Source organism: Zerene cesonia, chromosome 8 (assembly GCF_012273895.1).
Source record: "Zerene cesonia ecotype Mississippi chromosome 8, Zerene_cesonia_1.1, whole genome shotgun sequence".
In the NCBI taxonomy this organism is placed as follows: domain Eukaryota; kingdom Metazoa; phylum Arthropoda; class Insecta; order Lepidoptera; family Pieridae; genus Zerene; species Zerene cesonia.
This window is the reverse complement of record NC_052109.1, coordinates 2,146,808-2,170,051: the sequence shown is the minus strand read 5'-3', so window position 1 is coordinate 2,170,051 and position 23,244 is coordinate 2,146,808. Positions and strand designations below refer to the sequence as shown.

General features: G+C 33.8%; 2 protein-coding genes across 3 annotated transcripts in view; both read left to right on the top strand.

Annotated features, from left to right (window-relative positions):
- LOC119828519 (balbiani ring protein 3-like) overlaps positions 1-5,374 on the top strand; it is a 49,411-nt gene extending 44,037 nt beyond the window's left edge. The window contains exons 17-25 of one of the 2 annotated variants that reach the window (XM_038350686.1): positions 173-349; positions 687-749; positions 1,182-1,310; positions 1,675-1,812; positions 2,270-2,536; positions 3,028-3,177; positions 3,481-3,695; positions 3,928-4,065; positions 4,276-5,374. In XM_038350686.1, the coding sequence (XP_038206614.1) occupies positions 173-349; positions 687-749; positions 1,182-1,310; positions 1,675-1,812; positions 2,270-2,536; positions 3,028-3,177; positions 3,481-3,695; positions 3,928-4,065; positions 4,276-4,518 (1,520 nt within the window). In that variant the 3' untranslated portion in view covers positions 4,519-5,374. The remainder of the gene's footprint in view (positions 1-172; positions 350-686; positions 750-1,181; positions 1,311-1,674; positions 1,813-2,269; positions 2,537-3,027; positions 3,178-3,480; positions 3,696-3,927; positions 4,066-4,275) is intronic. The other variant, XM_038350688.1, reaches the window with a different exon arrangement.
- Positions 5,375-7,004: 1,630 nt separating this feature from the next.
- LOC119828657 (egl nine homolog 1) lies at positions 7,005-22,860 on the top strand. Its single transcript, XM_038350894.1, has 7 exons — positions 7,005-7,932; positions 9,810-9,929; positions 13,720-13,800; positions 20,313-20,452; positions 20,807-20,923; positions 21,184-21,245; positions 21,588-22,860. The coding sequence occupies exons 1-7, from the start codon at positions 7,045-7,047 to the stop codon at positions 21,614-21,616; spliced, it is 1,437 nt and encodes a 478-aa protein (XP_038206822.1). The 5' UTR covers positions 7,005-7,044; the 3' UTR covers positions 21,617-22,860.
- Positions 22,861-23,244: the final 384 nt, after the last annotated feature.

Below are 23,244 nucleotides of genomic sequence, written 5' to 3'. Positions count from 1 at the left end.
CCAGAACATGGATATCTACATTTCGTTTATATGTATTTAGTATCATCCTTTTTCTATTGCCTTAAAATGATGTACATTTATGACTGACAACAACCTTAAAATCTGTTACATCTCTTACACCGAAAAATACCAAATTACCCACAGTTGATCAATTGCACTGTATCCAATCCAGGCACCGTGTGTTTCGAGAACAAGGACGAAGGCGACTGCGCAGACGCAAAAGGGCTGAACGCAACGAGATGGTTCTTCAACCCCGAGCGCAACCGCTGCGAAAGATTCAAATACAACGGTTGTTCTGGCAACCACAACAATTTCCGAACGAAAGAAGAGTGTAACTCTGTCTGTCCTGGTGAGTTATTATAAATATTTTATGGATAAAACATAACAAAATCGATTATCGACCTTAGTGACCTAATATAATTATATTTATACTATTGGCTACTATTTTTTCAGTAACAATTTTCAATAAATGATTTTGTAAATATCTCTCCCTGCATCTTATGCTTATTTTTTTATATACTTATTCTTTAAATAGCATTTCGACTTTATCCTACTCATTTCTTGTTTTAGGCGAATTTACTCAAATTTATCTATTATGTGCTAAAACTTGTAGTTTAAAAATGCTTAAAACTTATTGTAGTCTATCTTTTTATCACATTTCTATCTAATTCAATGCTTTATAACAGTGGAAGGGGAAACAGCAAAATTGGCCCAAAAGAAGATTGGACCCATATTGACTGAACCAGAAGGCATGGTCATTTTTATTAATTACATACATTGTATTCAACAGTGTTTAACAAAATTTTGGGAACAGCGTCCATTGTAGAAAATTATGTCTCACAGCACTTCATATTGCTTTTACACCCCCTAATACCAGCTGATATTCACCAGACTATGCAGGGTACCCTGTTAATAGTGCGACAAACTTAAAGAAGGGACTAAGAGGGCGTCTGAAGAAAAACAAAGAGTTTTAATTATCAAGTCTTCAAAAATATAAAGTAAAATTATTATAAAAGAAACAACAATTACATTATTTTTACTAGGGTCAGTTTTCTCCTCTTTAAATTTGTCCTACTACTGACCGTACCTGCAATATCCGTCTCAACAGGCCATGGTTTTCCATCGTCATTCGTGTATAAGATGTGTAATAAAAATTATTTTAATACGTCATTGTTCATCAGTGCTAAGTCCATGTGAGAGACTGCGAGAGAAGAACGAGGCGGCCGCCCAGAAGTACGGTAAAGGGACTTTCATACCCAAGTGTGATGCAGTTGGGGGCTGGGAGCCGGTGCAGTGTATGTCGCATATAGGTATGTGATCTGTGTATGTTTTATATTTCGTTTATGAGATTAGTGAGTTTTGAGTTCGATAAATTTATTTTTTATCAAATTAGCTATGTATATGTTTACATTGTTTCGTGTTTAGTTTATTTACCAAATATTAGACGTTATCGTTATTCAGCAAAAGAAATAAATCGCAATATTAGAATAAATATCCTTTTTTTCTGGTCTTACATAAATAGAGTTTAAAAAGAGATTTAACATGTATCGCGTAATATTTGTAACAGTTTCCACTAAGCTTTGTTAACGACATGTAATTTTAAGACAAAAAAAGATTTCTTAATAACTTTGTGTACATTATGTATCATCCATACAATGTTTTTCCGTGCACCAGACGTGTGCTGGTGCGTGAACGCGCGCGGCTCGCCGCAGAAGGGCTCGCTGGTGCGCGGCGCGCGGCCCAACTGCAACTTCCGGCAGGCGCGCAAGTGGGCCGCCGACCCGCTCGACGAGCGGGCGCGCGCCGACGAGGGTACGTGCTTACTGCATGCACACGCACGCACACGCGGACACCACACACACAAATGCTAGCACTCACGCACAGCTGACGTATACACACACGCTAGCGTGGGTACACGCACACGCAAGTGGAAAAATAATACAAATATACACACACTCACGAAAAGAATACTCACTCCATTGACACTACATCTATTAATATATTGGCATATATAAAATAACTCTATAAATTTGGATACTCTGGAGATCATTTCAATTATGATACCTACACGAAAAAGAAACCCTGTGTTCTTTTGAAGGTGCCCAAATCTACTACATGTAATGTAATATTATTTGAACATAGGATTCTTATAATCTTTCGCTTGAAATCTTACTAACTGGTTATACAGTGTTGACAGTGTTGTTTTTGTGTTTAATGACCAAAGCATCATATTTCCACACCAATTTAACCTTAAACTCTGTATTTGCAGTCCTAGAAGAACTTATACGACAAATGACCGCGTACAGAGTGGACGAATTTGATGATGACATTGAGGAATTGGACAGTTTAGAACTACTGGAACATCAAAACGACGAAGCATCAACAGAAAGCTCTAAGGAAGATACATCTGTGCTCGCTGAGGTGGTGGAGCCGAGAGTTGAGACCACTAGGAGGAAGGAGCCGCCTATCGTGGTACATAAGGAGAAGGTCACGTTTAAGACGAAATGCCAGCTGATGCAGGAGGAAAATGAGAATGGTTAGCTTGTATTGTTGATTGATGCGTGTTCCCAGCTACATAGTAAAAACTGATTGTGTACACATAATACGCTGTGAATATGTGAGAAAAAGAACTAAACTTAATAACATTATGGTGTTCATAGATAGCATAACATGATATTGTCATAAAATTTTACAATTTTAACTTACATGGGCTTCCTCAATGAATTTTGTTAAAAGACTACCAGTCACGGATGACTGCAATAATATTACTACACTTAGTTATTTATAGTACCTTGACAGCATTAAAATGTACCTTTACAAATTTCTGTTAAATTCAGCTTTTCACTACTACTACTCACTTCTCGATCACACAAAGTTATACCGCTATCCACTTATTAAAGTTTGACACCTGTTTCAAATACGCTTTTTGGTATGACATAGCAACAAGATCAAAAAAAAATAATAAGCCACCCAAAAATAAAATCTGTCAAAATTTCCCGCCAGTTCAACTTTTTTTTTCGCAACCAGCCATCGACGGGTGGAGCCCGCGCTGCCTGTCCGACGGCGCGTTCTCGCCGCGGCAGTGCGCGCGCGGCCGCTGCTGGTGCGTGGACGCGGCGGGGCAGCGCCGCCCGCACGCCGCTAGCGTCCCTGATGCTCCGCTACCAGATCCTTGCGGTGAGATACCTACGTCTACCTGTTCGTATTAATATGAGAAAGTTTTTTAAGTTTAATTTATTTTTGTACAGCGTATGCATATATAACTGTAATTGTGTACAATATATAATACTAAAAAGTATAGGAATTAATTACAATATTCATATTGAAAAATTGTTCGATTAGTATGATATGTTATGTAAATTAATTATAAGACTATTAACTGAAAAATAATACGTTGTGTCCATAATTAACTCCCAAACCCATATCCGTAACGCAATAAAACATAGGTACACAATATTTAAAAAAGTATTATCCCCACAGAAATAACCCAAATCGAGTCTGCGCAATTAGAACTTGAAATCATCGGCGCCGACTCCAACACCGGCGATAAAGCGCGCTCCACACTCGCGGCGCAGCTCGCGGAGCTTGGCGCGAGAGTTGCTGTGGCTGTGGTGAAGGAGCGCAACGTTGTCAAGCTGCGAGCGTTGCTGAATGGTCCCAGGGCTGCGGATATCGTGTATCATGTGGAGTCTATGGTAAATATATATTTGACAATTTTATGCATATCCTTTGCATTATATAGATCACACGGTGACCGGTGAAAAGAACTAAATTTATTACTGAACGTACATCCATCTGAAAATTAAATGTTCACCTTTTAGGTACAAGAATAAACAGATAAATGCAAAATAAAATTCTTCCATTGTATCTCAACCCACATAAATATTCTATCACTTCTTTTTTGTTAAGGTTTGTTTGTTCGTTTAGGTTAAGAAGGAGAAATTAGAAGGCCTCGACAAGACAGGGGACGGTGTACTGGGTGCTGACGTCATCCGCAGCGAATACCGGCTCGTCGCCGCTCCGCCCACTCCCGCCATGCACAGGGAGATTGTTAGCGAATCCACTGTATGCTACTTTTTTACTATGTATTACTTTTAAATCTAAAAATATATTTGTGATCCAAGGTAAAATTAAATTATGTGAAATTCACGAGCAAAACCGAAAGTGGAAACTAAAAAGCTTCTATATGTTACAAAGAATTGGGATGCAAAATGAAGAAGTAAGTAATACTATACTCAAAGCATGCATTATAATAAAGTATATTTTGTTTTCCAGGTATCAGCAGCCACATCCTACCACACAGCGTTGATCGTTCTAGCTGCAACATCCGCCTTCATCATTAGCGTACTCTGTGTTCTTGTCATGTTGTATAGAGCTAGATTGCAAAGGGAGCCGCACAAAGCGGAAAGGTTTCTCCCGGCCGCTCCTCCAGTGTATGTCCTCTCGGCTGACGAGAAAGCGGAGTTAGCGAGAGTGTTACACGCTCAGCCACCAAGTGACGACCATTCGAGAGTGTAAACACACCTTTATTTATCATTTACTTTGTGATCACGTCAGGCGCAATGCCGTTATTTAAGACTTGAAAATTAGTATTGCGAATAAACCGAATGTATGATAAATCTATTATATTTTCTCTTTCATGCAATTTTGATCATGAATAACTGATTAGTGTATATTATTACGATTAGGGGTCCAATTGGCTAAAGTCAAATAACGTTGATGTTCATTATTGTAATTAAATGAATATGCAAATTCAACACTTTATAAGTGTATATTTAAATTGTCTATTCAGTTAGGAGTACATTATTTTCTTTATCTAGATATCACGTTTCAGTATCGATAATGACGTTTTTAAAGTGACTTAATCATTGGCCATCGCCGTTTAGGGAAAAAGCTAGTTACGATCTTCCATTCGAATTTAAGATTACAAATCTTCCAGAAAGGAAATAATTAAAGGAACTATGTAAAGGCTGCAAATAAAGCTATTTAAAATGAGAATGTCTGTTGGTATGTTAGCTGTAAGTAGTCTGTAAGATCTATTGAAGTTAGCGCATGGACGTGCGTCATGATCCCTGACGAACGTCTATACGCACCTTTAGCTGCTATCGTCTAGACTCGCTCTTAAGGAAATTAAATTGTGATTTACGTACTTAGGTAATAGGAGCGAGCCTCGCCGGGGAGCTAATCTAGTCTGTTTGTTTATCCTTCGTATTTTCCTTAAATTCACACAAGCAATATTATTCGTGAAAATATATTTACTATGATAATTGTTACACGGTTATACTGTAAATAGTTTATGTAGTTTTGCTCTTCACTGCACTCGAACTATAAGGATAAGTGTTCTAGGAACCGTTATTATTTTATTTTCTAGACTGTACTATTTTAAGTTTCACATTGATTAGTTATGTACCTACCAATTTATCTATGTGTTTTATGAATTTATTGATAATAGTAATGTTACGTATTATTTTTTATTATTAAATAGGTTAATAAAAGAAGAACTGGTTTCATTTTTTAGTATAGGTCAATTGGAAAGCGCCGCTTAGTGAAGATCCAAGCCGCCCCTTAACTACATCTAATCTATAAAGATTATTTATAATTAAGAGAGCAACAGCAAAAAAATTGTCACCCATTCCATTTATGTCCGTGCAAACTGTTTAATCTGTGAAAATAACAGCATGATAATAATATTAGCAGAAATAAAAGATGACAGAAGAATTTCATGCTATGGATAATATATACGGTAGGCGTCGCGGCGGTGCGCGTCGAATGCCTATTGCCTATAATACGAGCTTTAGTATAATGAGTTTTGTCTTACGACGCGAGCATCGCGATCGCCGCCAAACCCGATACAAGCTTAAAAGCAATGGCAATACTGCAACAAATTCAAAGGACCGATAACTCATCAGAATGGTATTTAACAAAAATGAATCACATTCCAATACGTTAAACATATTTTCAGTTGAGCTTGACGTAGAGGATTGTCCGAGCCGAAAGAAATAGCGACTACTGAGGTTTGGTTTTTTCGGCCAGCATAAATAATATGTGGTATATATTTTGCCACTGTAGGAAATTGGACTTCCTAAGCGGGTTCAGGCCATAAAACACGACGTTGTTACATGTCTACAAACTGTTGATTCATATAGGCTTAGACATGCAGGTTTCCTCACTTTTGTTTTCACAATGTTTTCCTTTACCGTTTAGGGCAGTGGCATGTGCAGTTAAATTGAAAAATCTGTTTATTTCTTACACGCTCGACCGGTATCGAATTCACGACTTTTCGCTTTTGAAGTCCAAGGTCCTAACCACTAAGCCACTTACTTATGGTATTTTATAAAATATAAATTATACATATATAAAATTTATTCTTTAAATAATTCATCAAAATAAAAATAAACCAATAAAAATTAACCCAAAAAGCTAGTTATTTCAAAATCAATAAATAGTTTGAGTATTACAAAGACTGGTTTTAAAACCGCTTTACCATTTATTTAGATTATTGAATTTTTATGCAATATAACTATAATAACGACTAAAAGTTAGATAGATCATCATCATCATCAGTCCTTATATGTTCCCACTGCTGGGACACAGGCCTCCTATGAGGGTTCAGGCCATAATCCACCACGCTGGTCAAGTGCGGGTTGGCAAATGTCACATGCCGTCAAACTTTTGATTCTTGGACATGCCGGTTTCCTCACGATGTTTTCCTTCACCGTTTTAAGCTGTGGTGATGTTATCTATTATTATATATAACTTATTTCCTGCACGCTCGCTCGGTCTCGAACCCCGACTTATCGATTTTGAAGTCTAAGGTTCTCACCACTGAGCCACCACTGCTTTTTTATAGATATAGTTAGATAGATACTAGAAAAAAATTACGTTAAATACGTTGTACAAGTATCCGAACCGATAAACAAAAAACCTTGTATCTGTGTATTTATGTCAAACATAAAAAATGTCCATGGTGACATACTGACATTTAAGTTTGACAAATTGACAATCAGAAGGGCCGGCCCGAAGTAGTAAAGATATTATTTCAGAATGAATCAAGAAGGCGTACTCGCTTGTTGCGCCGTTTGCAAAGAGCAAACTCATCGTAGATGCGCTCGCTGTCTTAATGTTTATTATTGTAACACAGAACATCAAAGGCAGGACTGGCGGAGACATAAAAGTGAATGTGCCCCAAAGTTACAAAAACAAGGTTCGCGTAACGTTGCAGAAACTGAAACTTCTCTTCACTCCGCTGAACTGTTAAAGGATACCCAAACAATAAAAACAAATAACGTCTTAGAAATAAATGCGAAGGTTGACAAATTGAAATCGGCGGGTAGTGAAACGAGACGATTGAAAAAGTCAAAAAGAAAAAGTTTGACTAAAGAGGGTAGTGATATTATTATTGATAACACAAATTCTTCCACACTTGAAGTCGTTGCTCAAAACAGTGAAAGTCAACTTAAAGATACTGCCTTAAAAAACAATAGTGTAATTTCTAGTGTAGTGTATACTAATAAAGACGTGTCGAAAGTGAGTGCCATTACCCACGAAGGTTCCTCAGAGCAGGAGATATTGAGTGAGAAAGCCCAACAATTAAACACAGTGGATTTTTCAGCAGCCGGTACTTCAAATGTTTTGAAGACCGTAAATAGGAGTGATATGAAGATGCCTGCTCTTCCCAGTTATACTGGAGAGCAGCCAACTAAGATCAAGGAATATCCAGAAGCTTCCCTTAAAGGTAGCAGTGCACCGTTTAGCAACATGGTGAACAGTTATTATATGGATCCAAGTGACCCCAACTATGACATCTGTCAAAGAGTGATAAGGGACATGACACAGTATGGGGTGTGTGTTTTGAACAATTTCCTTGGCAAGGAGCGAGGACTTTTAGTGTTAAATGAAGTGCTAGAAATGTACAGATCCGGGATTTTTACAGTGAGTATTTTTTTATACTTTTTCAACTGCTGTGGTACAATAGTCAAAAACTGAAATCAGGCAATTACCTGAAACAAAATCATTTATTACCTACTAATAATTGAAAAAGATTTTTGGACTTACTTAAATCCTATACTTTAAATTTCAGTAGCCTATATTATAATCTTCTAAACTAGTTATCATTCTCAGCACTTCATAATAGAGATTATCAATATAGAAATAGGTCAGCATTTTAATAAATCTTGTAAAAATAAGACCATCATATGAGGCCTGTAAGCCTAGGCCTGCAGCGGATTCAAATGTGGGCTGATTGTGGTGATGATGGTGGTGATTAATATTTATATCAGTTTTAAAAAACTTTTTTTAAGCAATAATTACTATTAATTTATTATCATATAACATAGATTAGATAAATTTAATATAAACAGTATAATGTCAGATATATATTATAATACTTTCTTAAAGTAATTATATTATGGTAGTAATGAGGCCATTGAGGCTATAAAAATGTGATGATTTGTGTATAATAAATGTACACTAGGCTATAAGTACCTACTTCTTTAGAATGTTTCAACTTCCTCCACCTGAAATTAGGTTAATTAATAAAATATTTTATTCAAAATTCTTCAGTGTTAAAGTATAAATTATACACAAATAGCTGATAGCACTACCTCAATAGAAATACTTAGTTGATTTTCATGTACATCAACATTTCTTTTTTTTCCTTTTTTATACATTACATTTCCAATTTTCATCATATTTACAATTTACATATTTATGTAGTACTATTGAACTAAATGTGTCATTAAAAAGCTTTTGTGCATTCTTCATGTTTTTTGGTGTTGTTAGGATGTTATGGTTATTTTATCTTTTGTGGAAAATAATGATTCTTTTGGGGTCATATGATAATTGATATAATTATTGATCATTATTTTAATTAGTGATATAAGTATACACTCACTAATTAAATGTAATATATTGGTCTGGCAAAGTATAGGATGCTGATCTGATGATTATATAATTATATGATTGTTATTAAATATTTAGTTAGAAGGTGTAAATACAGCATATCCCTTTTACTACTTATGATTGTTTCATTATTTAAATAAAGACTCCCAATATTCTATTCCGAGAGCCGGGGGTTATTAGAAATTTATGAAGGAGTTATGTACAGAAATGTTTTGAGTTATTTTGTTTACAAACATTGCATTTTTATGTAACCCTTTATGTCATGTATTACTAATGAGACCATGTCTAATAATAGTTCATTATCCAGATTGCATAGTCAATAAGAATTGCTACTGTATAGTTGAATGGTATAGCAGTGCTAGGCCAAAGTACGTAAATTGTGTTACTTAGTGTTTTAAATTGAAGATAATATTTAAATGTTTATTTTATTATAAAATATCAGGCCTTTTTTATGATAAGGCACAAATACGAAAGTATATTTTAAAATTTGTAACATTAAAGTATTTAAGGAATATTAAAAAAATATAAATATCTCATTAGCTTTCCGCACGCGTCTACGTCCTCAAGGTTAAAGGAAATTCCTTATAGAATAAAATGTTTAACACGGTAAGAAGTAGTCCGTGTCACTCCATACTCCCTTTCTCCATATACAAAAATCATATCATAAAATGGCACTGTTTCATTATGAAAGAAAGATAAACAATCACACTCTCGCAATTTTAATATTAACTTAAATAGAGGAATGGTACAGAAAAGAGATGGATCAAAATTTAAATATTTCCTCTAATTATATCCAAGTGTGTATGATATGAATAAGATAAGCCAGTTCAAGCTTTCTAGAGAATCAATCAGCAAATTTGAACTAATTGGCTAATTTTGTGTAGGAATAATAATTTTTCTCTCTACAGGCTGGTCAATTAGTTTCCAACCCTGGCAGCACGGAGGCGCAGACGATACGGAGCGACAGGATCACGTGGATCGACGGCAAGGAACCCCACTGCTATCAAATAGGACAACTAATTAGTCAAGTACGTGTCTGCTTTACTGACTAATAAAAAGATGATCTCGAACGTCTATTTTTTGTGTGTACTTCTAACAATGTTATAAAGTTACTTACTCAGATTATAAAACATTTATAATCTGAGGTAATATATTGCGTACATATAATTAATATTTAACTGTTTTCTAATTTTACTTCGACACCCACCTTTTACTCTTTCGGCTTTTCTTTTGCGTTGTAATTGTCTGGTAGAGATTGGTCAATAGCGATAAGAATTTTATATCTACCATTAAAAGGATCTTACTTAAAAATAGCAATCGAATCGAAAAGTTGTTTAAACAAATACGTGTATGAAAGGGTCTGTGATTACAAAATGTATTAGGAAATAAATAAAACCTTTATTTGAGCAAAGCGCACGTCACTTATAAGGAAAGGTATCTCGCTCCAACAGCATTGTAACATTTTCCATAGGCTTGACAGTGTGACATCGGTCACGTCTGCTTTTCTATTTGTGAACGGCCCTTAGACCCTACGTCAATTAAAACTTACGGCCGTAAGTTTCGGTTTCGTTGATCATCTACTTTATCGTTCCTAATAAAGTTAAACTTGCTCTTGCGCTGGTATCTTATGCAGTTGATCGTTAAAACGATTAATAAATCGGTGTTTATGTTGTATCGATATAATTATGTAATTAATCTGCCTTATACACATTGAATACAATTTTAAAAGCTTTATTATTGAATACCTCAGCTAATTTGTTTTTAAACCAATGCTCACTTCGGTGAATATAAAGATGAAACTTTTCAATCTTCCATTCAACAAGAATACGTTCAATTCAATGTCAATGTTTAATATATCTACGATTATATTGTAAACAGTAAGTATTTTTTAAATATTATGTTCAAACAAGATCATGATTTCATCGCTGACTATAATTATTTGCTAAGTACCAATCCTAATACCTTTTCTATTGCTCATTGAAATCAATAGGTTAAGGATTTTGCGCAGTATTTTCCTCAAAACTCTAGGTACACGTGTAATTTGCTCAAATTATTTACGCTTCAGTATCTAAAACAGTCGTTGACCCTTCGTCATGAGTGTATTCAAATTCGAGATAACTCTGATGATTATCGTTACACGTTTCGAAAATCCAAGTTTAGATAATACTTCTAGTATTACCTCTTACGAATATTATGACAAGCTGTTGCCCGCAGCTTCGCCCGCGTTGAGTAGAAAATGTCCCATGGACGTGAGATGTTTCGCCGCGATAAAATAGCCCATATCTAGCCTCATATCTCTAACCTTCCAACTATCTCCAGAAAAAACTCGTACCACAAAATCGCTTCGACGTGGAAGAAAGAAAAACAAACAAGCACACCTTACCAAACACAATATGTTTGGGAAGGTGTGCTTGTTTCAACTTCTGAAACATTATTGTAGAAAATAATTTCTAAACCTAAAGGTTTTAAATTTGTTTACAAGATTATCATTTTTAAAATATTAAGTGACGCATATCAACCATTTCTTGTGTTGTTATATTTCGACTCACTAATTAATATAACTCGTACTCGCGTACTGATAAATTATTCAGATTAGAGTATGCTCAAATCGTACCACAAAATCGCTTCGACGTGGAAGAAAGAAAAACAAACAAGCACACCTTACCAAACACAATATGTTTGGGAAGGTGTGCTTGTTTCAACTTCTGAAACATTATTGTAGAAAATAATTTCTAAACCTAAAGGTTTTAAATTTGTTTACAAGATTATCATTTGTAAAATATTAAGTGACGCATATCAACCATTTCTTGTGTTGTTATATTTCGACTCACTAATTAATATAACTCGTACTCGCGTACTGATAAATTATTCAGATTAGAGTATGCTCAAATCTTAAACTTACACAAGCTACTCACTTTTAAGATTTACAGTAAAGCAGTAAACAGTAGGCTAGGTTATAACAAGTCACCAGAGGGTACAATTTTGTATGAAGTTTCTGTATTGTTAGCTAGAATTTCATCTTCGCCGATTGTGGCTTCTATGAGTCAACTGCTTGTTTCTATCAAACCCTGGACAATATTATGTTGGTATGGAGTACTTAGCCTGTTCTATACTTTCGTAGTATTAAGCGATTTCATCTTATACCTTTAAACGAGCAATTCTTGTATATATATATATATATATATAATTGGAATCTCGGAATCGGCTCCAACGATTTTCATGAAATTTAGTATACAGGGGGTTTCGGGGGCGATAAATCGATCTAGCTAGGAATTTTTTTTAGAAAATGTCATATTCGTGTTTTATTCGTGTTTTTTTTTTCCTGACATCTATTGGTGAATAATAATACTATTTTGCTTCGTAGATAGCTGGACAACTGAAATAATGTCATATTCGTGTTTTATTCGTGTTTTTTTTTCCTGACATCTATTGGTGAATAATAATACTATTTTGCTTCGTAGATAGCTGGACAACTGAAATAACACATAGGCACTTTTTATACCGATATTCCTACGGGATACGGATTTACGCGGTTTCAACCGCGGGTCACAGCTAGTTATTTTAAAACGTTGATAACTTCTGTATAGTGTTTCAAGGTTTCTATAGCCTGTACCAACTATTATATTTTCTTTGTCTACAGCGTTCATTACTACATACAATTGTGTTCATTATTATTCGTCGATTCGTTCATTACTAATAAGACAATTATTATTGTCATAATCTGCATTTCGTTCGGTATGTCACGTCGCACTCACTGGCGCCAGATATCATAATATCATACAGTATCGTTATCAATCGTAACACTATTTATCTCCAATTACCGTGCAATCATTGCTCTGGTATTTGTACCTGTTGATAATTTTGCCAATATCGATTTATCTGCTACGAGTTTATTATCATCCTTTTAATCTTCAACTTTACTGTCTGTGTCGTTTTGAATTGAAAATTTATAGTTGCTAGTCTATAGAGATGTGTATCTGTTTAGAGATGTACGCCATTTTGTAATATGTTTCAATGACGAATATAAAGGTATCGCTCACGTATCGTAAATTCATTACAATCGCTTATAATCAATGTGAAATCTAAAGTTACTTCATCCAATTAATGTGGATCTTGAAAGCATTTGTTATTTATCAATATAATTTGCCTAACAATTACAAAAACATACAGTCCAAAGAAGTAATTATGTTACTACGTATAGCATATGTTGTGTACGTTATGTGTATACTGTGTGATTAAGCTAAACACATTCCAAAAGGTACACCTTTCTATGTCTTAATAGATTTCTATTGCTTTTTGTGAATACAACTAACACAAAGTGGTGCTTATGGTAACGGTCGTGAATAGAAAGTATGATTTTGACCCGCTGGACGCTGGTCCACATTTGACTAGCTCCGCGAATTACGATTCGCGTAATATTTCGTAAAACGTTTTCGTGTTCGTTTCGTAAATTAAGTTCATTAACGATGAAATTATATTAGATATATTAAATGATGAAGAACATAAGACACTTGAATTTCGATAAAATATTATTGAAAAATCAAAACATAATATTATATTTATAATGTTTGTCTAAAAAGTTTAACCACACAATTTATTTTTTATACACAAGTAAAAACTACCAATGTAATGATTTTGCAATGTAGTGAAAGTTATCATATTCCAAATTCACCCACACGCAGAAACTAATAACATCATCGTCTAACTACTTTTCCTCCTCTTACTTAACTACTTCTAACCATTCTAAAATCTCGGGTAATATGAAGTCTGCATTAATACGGACACGTTTAAAAAAATTTGCCTGTATGTATGTTTCAGGTGGACAACATAATCCTGAAAGCAAACAAAATGGCGAATAATGGCAAAATGGGAAACTACATAATCAATGGAAGGACGAAGGTAAGGACGGTTACATGAGACCTGTATGAGAATTTTAACAATCAAAACCATACAAGAAACATATTTCTTCTCAGAAGATTCTTTTATTGATAAATATGTATGTTCTCTTTTATTATAATATTAAAGAAGTTACATTATGTGGATTCTGTAAATGGTGAACCGATCTTGAAAATTCCTTCGACGTTTTTTTTTAATTTTCTTGCGCTGAGAGTTGAGACACTTATTAAGATTTGTATGGGGTTGTATAAAGGCCCATAAGTACTTCTAGAATATTCGACACCCATAATGAAATACATATAAGCGACTGCTTTTATAGATTATAAATAAAAAAATATATATATTTATTTGTTTCAAAAAAATTTACATAATATGTTTACATATACTGCATTGAATCCCACACTAGGATCCCCTGTGTTGTGAGGCTCAATCTCTTTCATCGTAACACATAAAAAAGAAAAATATATATTTTAACGTTTACGTGCCATTTTGAGTGTTGAGTGTGTGTGTGTATGTGTTAGTATGAGTGATTATATTCATATTAATAGACAGTAAATGTTTAAGTTTATATTTTAACCAAGAAATTATGGTTATAAATTAGTGTACAATCCGCGCTACTATATATTCTGTAACGCCTTCCAGTTCTTCATATCCGTCATTATTCTGTAATAAGTTTATTACTATTAAGACATATAGCCTTTAACACGCTTCTACCAGGTGTCTGATTTCCTTCCGGGAAATGTAGAACGATAACCAGATTGCTGTCTCCCGCAGGAAGACGCATAGCAAACGGTCCTACACGAGTTTGACCTAAATTGAGCCGAAGCAAGTAAAGACATTGCGTGGGACATCTTAAGTGATACCAAACGATAAAAATTCATAGATGTCTGATATGACTCATGGTATATTAATTTATCATTGTATGTGCTGCTTAATAAATGAGGAGATATACATTTTTTTTAAGTATAAAAACTAATCTGTAATAAAAAAGATACTGAAATTTGTATATTTCAATAATAACGAAAGGTTGTTATTGTCTAATTAAAAACCTTTGTTTGTTTGTAATGATTTCCTATAATACAATAAAACTTTAATACAATAATACCAAGATGCGCTTTCTAAAATTGTTTCAACTATAAATAATCCTCACGCACTACGTTCTCAGTTGTCAAAATAGTTGAAAGAAAGCAACGATTGGAGAGAAATATGTATGTTTTTATGTATTGATCAACGAAATATTGCTATTTATAAAGTGATCGACCTTTAAAGGTCACCATCACTAACCTTATTAAATCATTTATTGCTATACTGCGATAAATTAATACGAATAATTGATTATTATGGAAGAAAGCCTTGATTTTTTTACTTCCTATCAGAATATTTTACGATCTTACTTTTGTCAGTAGTTATAAATATACCTAGAACTATTTTTTCGAACTTCTTAACTCTTATAGATTGGACTGTATGGATGGTTCATGCTGCAATATTTGTCTTGAATATTCCAGTTTATGGTTAACACTGGAAAATCTACATATGAACAAGATCGTAGTCCTTCATATCTAGTTAATATTCAGCAAGCTAGATGTTGGCTAATGGATTATTATGAAATCGAATCGATTGTATGCTTGGTACCCTTTTGCGAATATCGCGTGTACAACCGAAATCTATTTCTATTTACGCAATTCGTTATCAGTGCCAAGACGGCGGATATCGTGGGCTTTGGATCATATAGGCCCACGGCTTGATAATTATTAGGGCTGTCGTGATCTTCACTAATAATATAATGCAATAACGTTCTCTATATAAGTACATAATAATAGAATAACTCTATATATTTCAAATGTATTGACTTACTATAAATATATTTGTTTAATGTTATATCCAAATAATTGTAGGTAAATAATTATTTCTCGTCAACGCATCGCAAGTTTTCTGAAGAAAGAAAAACGCTTGACGAGGTACATTTACTACACCCGGAAGCTTGCGAAATGAACAACAGATGCAATGTTTATATAGAAGTCACGTAAACTTGCATCACATCGAGATTTGGCAAGATAGCTTAACGATATAAATAAACATACGTAATAACGAAATAATTACTTTAATTTTATTTGATAGCGTACGTTTAAACACGTTATTCAGTTTCGGCGCCACGTAACGATGCGAAATCGATTATTCGCAGTGAACACGCATCCCTATAGTATCGGTTCGCGCATGCGCAATGCCAGTACGGCGTACGTGATCCGAAGCATGGCGGCCAAGCGCGGCGCGCGGGGTGAAGGGCGTCTGTAAACATTACAGCGTCGTAGCAGGCCCACGCTGCCAATGTTTACAAACTCATCAACTACGTTTACGCTACGAATACATTCCAACATCCCTTTGGTTTTTTTGCTATTTTACCTATCTCTATATGTGTCACAAGCAGTGTTACAAATTTTTATCGACTCATTTATTTGTTTATATACATCCACGGTGACCTTGTGAACTTTATTTTACAATAATATTAAAATGGAAAACAATTATTGTTCATGTGTATTCCGTACCAATATTTCATGACCGGGAAAATCCGAAAAGGTTTTTTTTTATGTCATAGTCGGCAATGGAGCTGGTGGGTCGCCTGGTAGTAAGGGAGCGCCACCGCCCATGAATGTTGGAGAGGTGTAAGGTCGAATGCAGACCTTACGCGTCTTCAAATGGATTGCTGACTGCAAATTGGAAAGGGATTAGGGAAGGGTAAGGAAGATGATATGGGCCTCCGGCTCCCCCACTCACCGAACGAAACACAGCAGTATGCTATTTCACACCGGTCTTCTGTTGGGGTGTGGTCCTTCCCCGGTGCGAGCTGACCCAATTCGTGCCGAAGCGTGCTCGACTACCACATACAGAGGTGTGAATTTATGTTATAGAGTCATAGAGTCATAGATAACGCGTTACAGAAAAGCTAAGGTTTAAATTAGTTTAATTTAATTATGGAAATATATATCTACTTCTAAAAACACTGTTCGAACTAAAGTCTAGAATAGTAGCGTTACAACTGTATTGCTAGGGCAACTACTTACCTCAATACAACGCAAGATTATATCTGTAGATAAGCAGTATAGCATCGGTCTGCGAAGTTGTCGAGGACATTAGAAATAGAATATAAAAGTACGTCACTTCCCAACATGACCTTTAAAATAATAAAGATACCGTTATTGATTGCTATAGAAAAGTACTCGATAAAGAATTCAATCTATAACTTACTATGTCTGTACGTATGGCATTACATAAACGTGTAACGAAAAGAAAAATAATGAAAAAGATATAGTTATATATTATAAGGAATTCACCTGCAAAAGCACGATGTAGCCTTCATTATAATGAATATGAGATAAGTCCAAAAGAACACTTCGGAATTTTTCTTACAACTATATTCTTATCAGTCTAGAAGCTCATTAAGCCCGCTTCCCAATACATTTTCGCCTTAACACCATTATTGAAAGAGAAATCCAAAACACCTTATTTGCATACGATTTTAATGCTAATTTTCTCGGTGTATTGACCTTGATCCTAAATCACTCGAATAATTTTTGTTCCAGGATTACGTACGATAAAGATGTAATATGTATTTATATATCAACTTAGCTAAAACCAGCAACTATTATTATTATTATTAGACCATAAAGACCGTCCACATGTTTGGTCCTTTGATCATCTGTTATTTACAAAAGTTACAGTTTTCGTCTGCCACATTTATGCTCAAGACATTGTGTGATATAGCATTTTTGTTAGCGATATAAATAATGTTAAACATAATATGTGTTCGAATATTTTTATATTTTAAGCAGGCCAAGCCCTTAAAGAAATCTTGTTATTCTTGTTTCGTTCACCTTTACAATTAACGTAATATAAACAAAGGCTGTGTGGATTACATATAAATTTATTTCGGATGTAGTAGTGGCCCCTCTTGATGAACAAATGATCGTCGATTGTTGCCGCCGCGATTGGAAACCTATATCAAAATTAACGTGAAGTTAACCAATTGTTTTGGGAACCTTAAACCATTGTTAAATCAATATGGTCGAACTGTGTATGGGAGTGTTGAAGACTTATTACACGCTTTTTATTAGCTTCACCTGTATGTTTGTTTGTAACCGACTTCTTTGGGCGCGATTTTGACCCACTTAATCGGCCAGATTTCGTTCAAACTTTGTAGATTTATTGAGGACCGATGACAATACACTAATTTGATAAAATTATTCCATTTTTCAATTTGCAAAATATGATAAAAGCGTGTTTTTTAGTTTTTTTAAACTATTATTTTTAACTAGCTATATTGCCTGCAACATAAGTGAATACCAGTCATAATAATATAGGTGAAGTAAGTAATGTTTTTATGTATCTAGATCACCTGATACATGGCAATTCGCCGTTTGACCAAACTAGCTATCGAAGTACATACAAAATCTTGCATTATTGCACCCTCCGTAGACTAAAAAAGACATTACTTTAATACTAAATAGTAATTAAATCGATTATGTGACAGTTGTTTTCGCAATTCGCGTTCAATAACTTGTAGAATCTAACGAAAACATAGCCACTATATAATATAATATAGTGCACGTCTGGAAACACTTACAAAAGGGCAGGGTACGGCTTAAATTGTAGGTCACTGGTATATTGACATTGCTCTTGAAACGCAATCATATTCAGCCTCGCTTGACCCGTTTTTACTGTTTGTAATGATAGTTAAACTGCTGTCTTCTTTTTGTACACTTTTAACGTGTAAAAAAATGTTTTTATTTATTGCTGTAGTGCTACTCTTGTGTATTGTAAAATCACTCATTTTCTTCGTTTGGATAATCCAAACTAATAAGGTTGATTGTGAACGGAGCACGCTAGTTCTGTTCTGCAAGTTTAAAAAAATCAAGTCATCTTATCGCCGGGTCTAACAGAATCTCCATCGATTGATAATATAGTTAAGAATTACTACATATTTTGTCATTGTGTACTTTAAGTAAATTTAAAAAATAGTCGTTTTTCATAACTATTGTGTTTTACGATACCGATAAAGTTGTAACAATATAAATAAATCTCAAATGTTTATCTGTTCGCAAGTAATAAGCAATCAGATGCATTGTATACAGTATGTATCTTTATGGTAAATAAGGAAAATGTACAGCGAGTCGCCAGGTAGGCTATGTACTTTACTCGTTTGCAGCGTGTGCCGGGATTCCCTGTAAATACCAATATAATTGGCGTACCTTGTGTTTTTATTTGTTTATTTAGCTATATTAAACAAGTATATGAAATCAAGAAAAAAATCCGGTATTAATTTATTATCGCTTTATTTACAATTTATATTTATGTAAAAATGTAAAAAGGCTATAACAGTTGCGTAACAACCTGTATTTTAGAAAAACAATGCATGCTTACCAATAATTTCATTACTAACTTATTTACTGAAAAATAGCATTCAACATTTGGATATAAACACTTAACCTTTTGTTACGTAAATTTGAGGCATCAGGATGGAGATTCATTATATTGACAGTCGCAAGTAACAATGAAATTAGCTACATATACCAATAACGTACTCGTATTATAGATACTAAAGTAACTCGTGCCTGTCTATCGCTTCGTCACACCAAACCCAACCTGTTGAAAGGGCATTAGTTTGATACCGGAGATCCAGGAATTTCTGGGATTAAACTACAGAAAAAAATACGCGGCGAAGCGGCGAGCTTAAACCTGGTGTGAAATAAAAAAAGTATATTTGGTATCGTTATTCGAGACATCAACTGAGAGATACCTCCATCCTACATAATTATTATAGTTTTGTCTTATATAATAAAGTTTTGTATGAAATCAATTCTATAATTGCCGGTGCGTTATCTCCCCTACGTTTATCAATATAACGGCTGCGGTTAAGTCCCTACGATAAATAACTGAATAAATTTGCAATCTGTAAATGGTTTATGATACGTTTATTGTGGTGTTGTTGTGCGGGGCTGAGTCACCGGACTTGTTTCGATTTAAGTATGTCGCTGTTACCGAATGAATTATTATTTCCTAATCTGTGCCATATTTCGAGGTGGCTTTTGTACTATTTAGTGATTCGATGGACAAGTTACTAGATGATATGTTTTTGATAATTATAGAGACGACTATTAATTCCCATCAAGACGATTTGTAATGATATGAAAATGTACAATTACAATAGGTATTATGAGAAAATCATTATTTTTTTTATATGGGAACTTATGGTTTATCATTTCAGAATCTATTTTTGGTTTATTCGTTAAAAAAAACAAAATCAGTATATTCAAGTTACTTTAATGTTAGTCTTCACAAACTATAAAATGATGTTCAATTATCAAAAATTACTGAAGAATGAATCAGCGTGATAGCGTCATTTTTGTCATTAAAACACACATGCGGCAATACCTAATACATTCCCTATGGAACCAGATTATATAGTAGTAGATGATTTATTTATGATTTGTACTAAAAATGTATTTTTATTTTCCTTACAGGCAATGGTGGCATGCTATCCAGGGTCTGGAAGTCATTACGTGAAGCATGTAGACAACCCGAACAAGGATGGACGCTGTATCACCGCCATTTACTACTTGAATCTCGACTGGGACGTGAAACGGTGCGGGGGGTTACTCAGGTAGCTATACTTGGTCCCATTTTGTTTTTTATGTTCTAAAATGGACATGGGAATACAGAAGCATTTATACATACATATACTTTCGTATAATTATGGCCTAATGGTATAGCGTATTTGTTGTGTACCAACATAACTTTAATGGTTGTATGAATAGATTTTAATATATTTATTACATAGACTAGGCTTTATCGATAAGTACGAAAAATTAGTGTGTGCTTTTATAGTGGAAAAAGAAATTTAAATTAAAGGTATAATAAACGTGAAATCGAAACAAATAATGTCAAATTAATATTAAATAGGTAAATCACGTGATCATTTCATGTTTTCGTTACCATAGATTTCAAATAATTGCAGAGTGTTCCCGGAAGGCACAAACCAGGTGGCGGACATAGCGCCGATCTTCGACAGGATGCTGTTCTTCTGGTCTGACAGACGGAATCCACACGAAGTCCAACCTGCATTCGCAACCAGGTAAAGACCAAATAGAGAATAATAAAAGTTTAACTTCTCCTAATTTTCGATAATTATGTAGTTTTTCTATCGTTGAAATAGCGTTTTCAAATCCTAAATTTTGTGTAGTTATTGTTTTAAGTATTGATCTCATTCGAACGATTTATTTATTTGTGGGTATTATTTTTATTGCGGTGTAGGTTTGATTTTCACAATGGAAAATTATTTGTGATTCATATCTATGGAAATATTTACTTATTGCTATATTCATTTATTTTCAGATACGCCATCACGCTGTGGTATTTTGATGCTCAAGAAAGAGAAGAGGCGCTACGAAATTACAGTATGTATTTTTACATTCTTATTATAAATATTAGTCTGCAAATCTGAACGTTATTATACCTCTAGTGTTTTGTTTTGATATAGTATATACAAAATTAAATTTAATCCAACTTATCAGTATGTTTGAGGTTCTTTTTAAGTTTTGTATTTAATTTTGTTTTATTTTAAGTTTTTAAATGCAAAAACGTTAGCTAGTTAAATGGCATAAATTCACAATTTGAAGATAACTGTCCCTTGTTTAATAAAGATGATATTAAAAATTATCCATAATCATCGGAAATAAAAACAGAAATTACTAGCTATTTTAGCAATGAAATATTCTCATAAATAATAATATTTTCAGAACGCGGTCAGCCATCTTCGAGCAAGTGATGTCGGTTTCAAGAGCTCGCGATATATCCGAGCTCAACCACCCTGATAACGGCGTAGCTTACAACTCATAATTAAATATGCTATTCAGCAGGCGTTTTGGACTGTTTTGTGCTGTTCTATTTTTGAACCCATGGACGTTCCTAATTGACGTGGGTGCCTTGTGCTTCGTGTCTATGGAATGACGTGTCAAAAAGACTTGTATACTGGCATATAAATGATATAAGCAACTTTTTTCGAATTTATAATCTCTGGTTTTGTATGAAAACTAAAAAAATGTTCTGAACTGTATTTAATTTATAAATCTGTCGATTGTTTTTTTTTCTTTCGGTTTGTATGTTAATTACGTGCTTAAATTTTTATTATGTAATATAATTTGCAATGAGATGAGCACAAGGCGGACCCTATGCTATATTAATTATTAAATTGATGGACAATTTAATATTTATTTAGTTTGTTAAACGAACACCTGTCTATGACAGGACGAGTCATATGTTAGTTAGGTATAATAAAAATAAAAGAATGTTTATTTTTGCTAAAGAGACCTTGAGTATTATTCTAAAAATATAGCCGTTAGTTAAATTTGTTGATGTTTTTAGGGAAGATATATATTTTATTTCTGTTATTTAGTCTACATCTATCTGTTGTGTTTTATAAATAATTCTTCTATGTTTATTTTTTTCTTACCTTTTTATATCTTATTTTAAAAGCATCAACAAAATAATATAAATCACCATTCTATATACGAGATTTTCAATTGTGTAGTATTTATTTTATTTAGAATTCGATGCGTACCTATATAAATAAATTTGAAAATTTGATATCCACCGAGACACGTCTGTAAAGGTTTTTCTTATGAATATATCTCATGAGATCTTCGTCGAGACAGATTTTTCTTTAATCAAATTGTTGCATTTTGTTTTCTTTATTTATTTTAAAGTGTATCACAAAGTGCTACATTATTTATAAATAGTAGGATAATATTTTCATGTATATAAAAAAATCTTAAAACAGAATAACGCAATTATATGAGCGTGTGTGTAAAAAGTATTGAATTTTATACAACGTAGTTAGGTCTGATAAGATGTAATTATCTTTCAAATGGTACTATCCAATTATTGCTGAATAAATTATGTGATTGTAACTTGTTTTGAACAAAATGTAAAGTTTGTTTTCTTTTTAAAAGATGTAACATACCCATAACTATTTTCTTTGTAAACAAGTGATATTAAAAAAAATATTAATGATTTTGTTGTGTTTTATTCCTGACGATTTCGTTGCGTGTTTCGCCACTTACGAAAGCGTGCTAATTTATGTTTGGGTGGCTTGAAAATATACAGAGTGTATGTATGTTGAATATAAAAAAGCTAATCATGTGTTGTCATCACAACATTAACACAGTGTTTCTTTAATATTCCTCTGTGTAATTTGACCCAAATGTAGACTAAAGATGACAGTGTAAAAACAGTTGAAGAATGCAACGTTTGGATAATTAAGACTAATTTGAAATGGAAAATAAAAAATCTTGCATAAAAGGCGCTGACGTTCCTGCAGAGGGAGAACTCCAGTCTCTAAGATCATATGCCAATAATTTATACACAAATGCAAAATGCATCAAAATGACAATAATT

Coding starts and splice junctions, on each gene's coding strand:
- LOC119828657 (XM_038350894.1), top strand. CDS start 7,045: ATGAATCAAGAAGGCGTACTCGCTTGTTGCGCCGTTTGCAAAGAGCAA. Junction 7,933..9,809: donor ACAGATCCGGGATTTTTACA/GTGAGTATTTTT, acceptor TTCTCTCTACAG/GCTGGTCAATTAGTTTCCAA. Junction 13,801..20,312: donor TAATCAATGGAAGGACGAAG/GTAAGGACGGTT, acceptor TTTTCCTTACAG/GCAATGGTGGCATGCTATCC.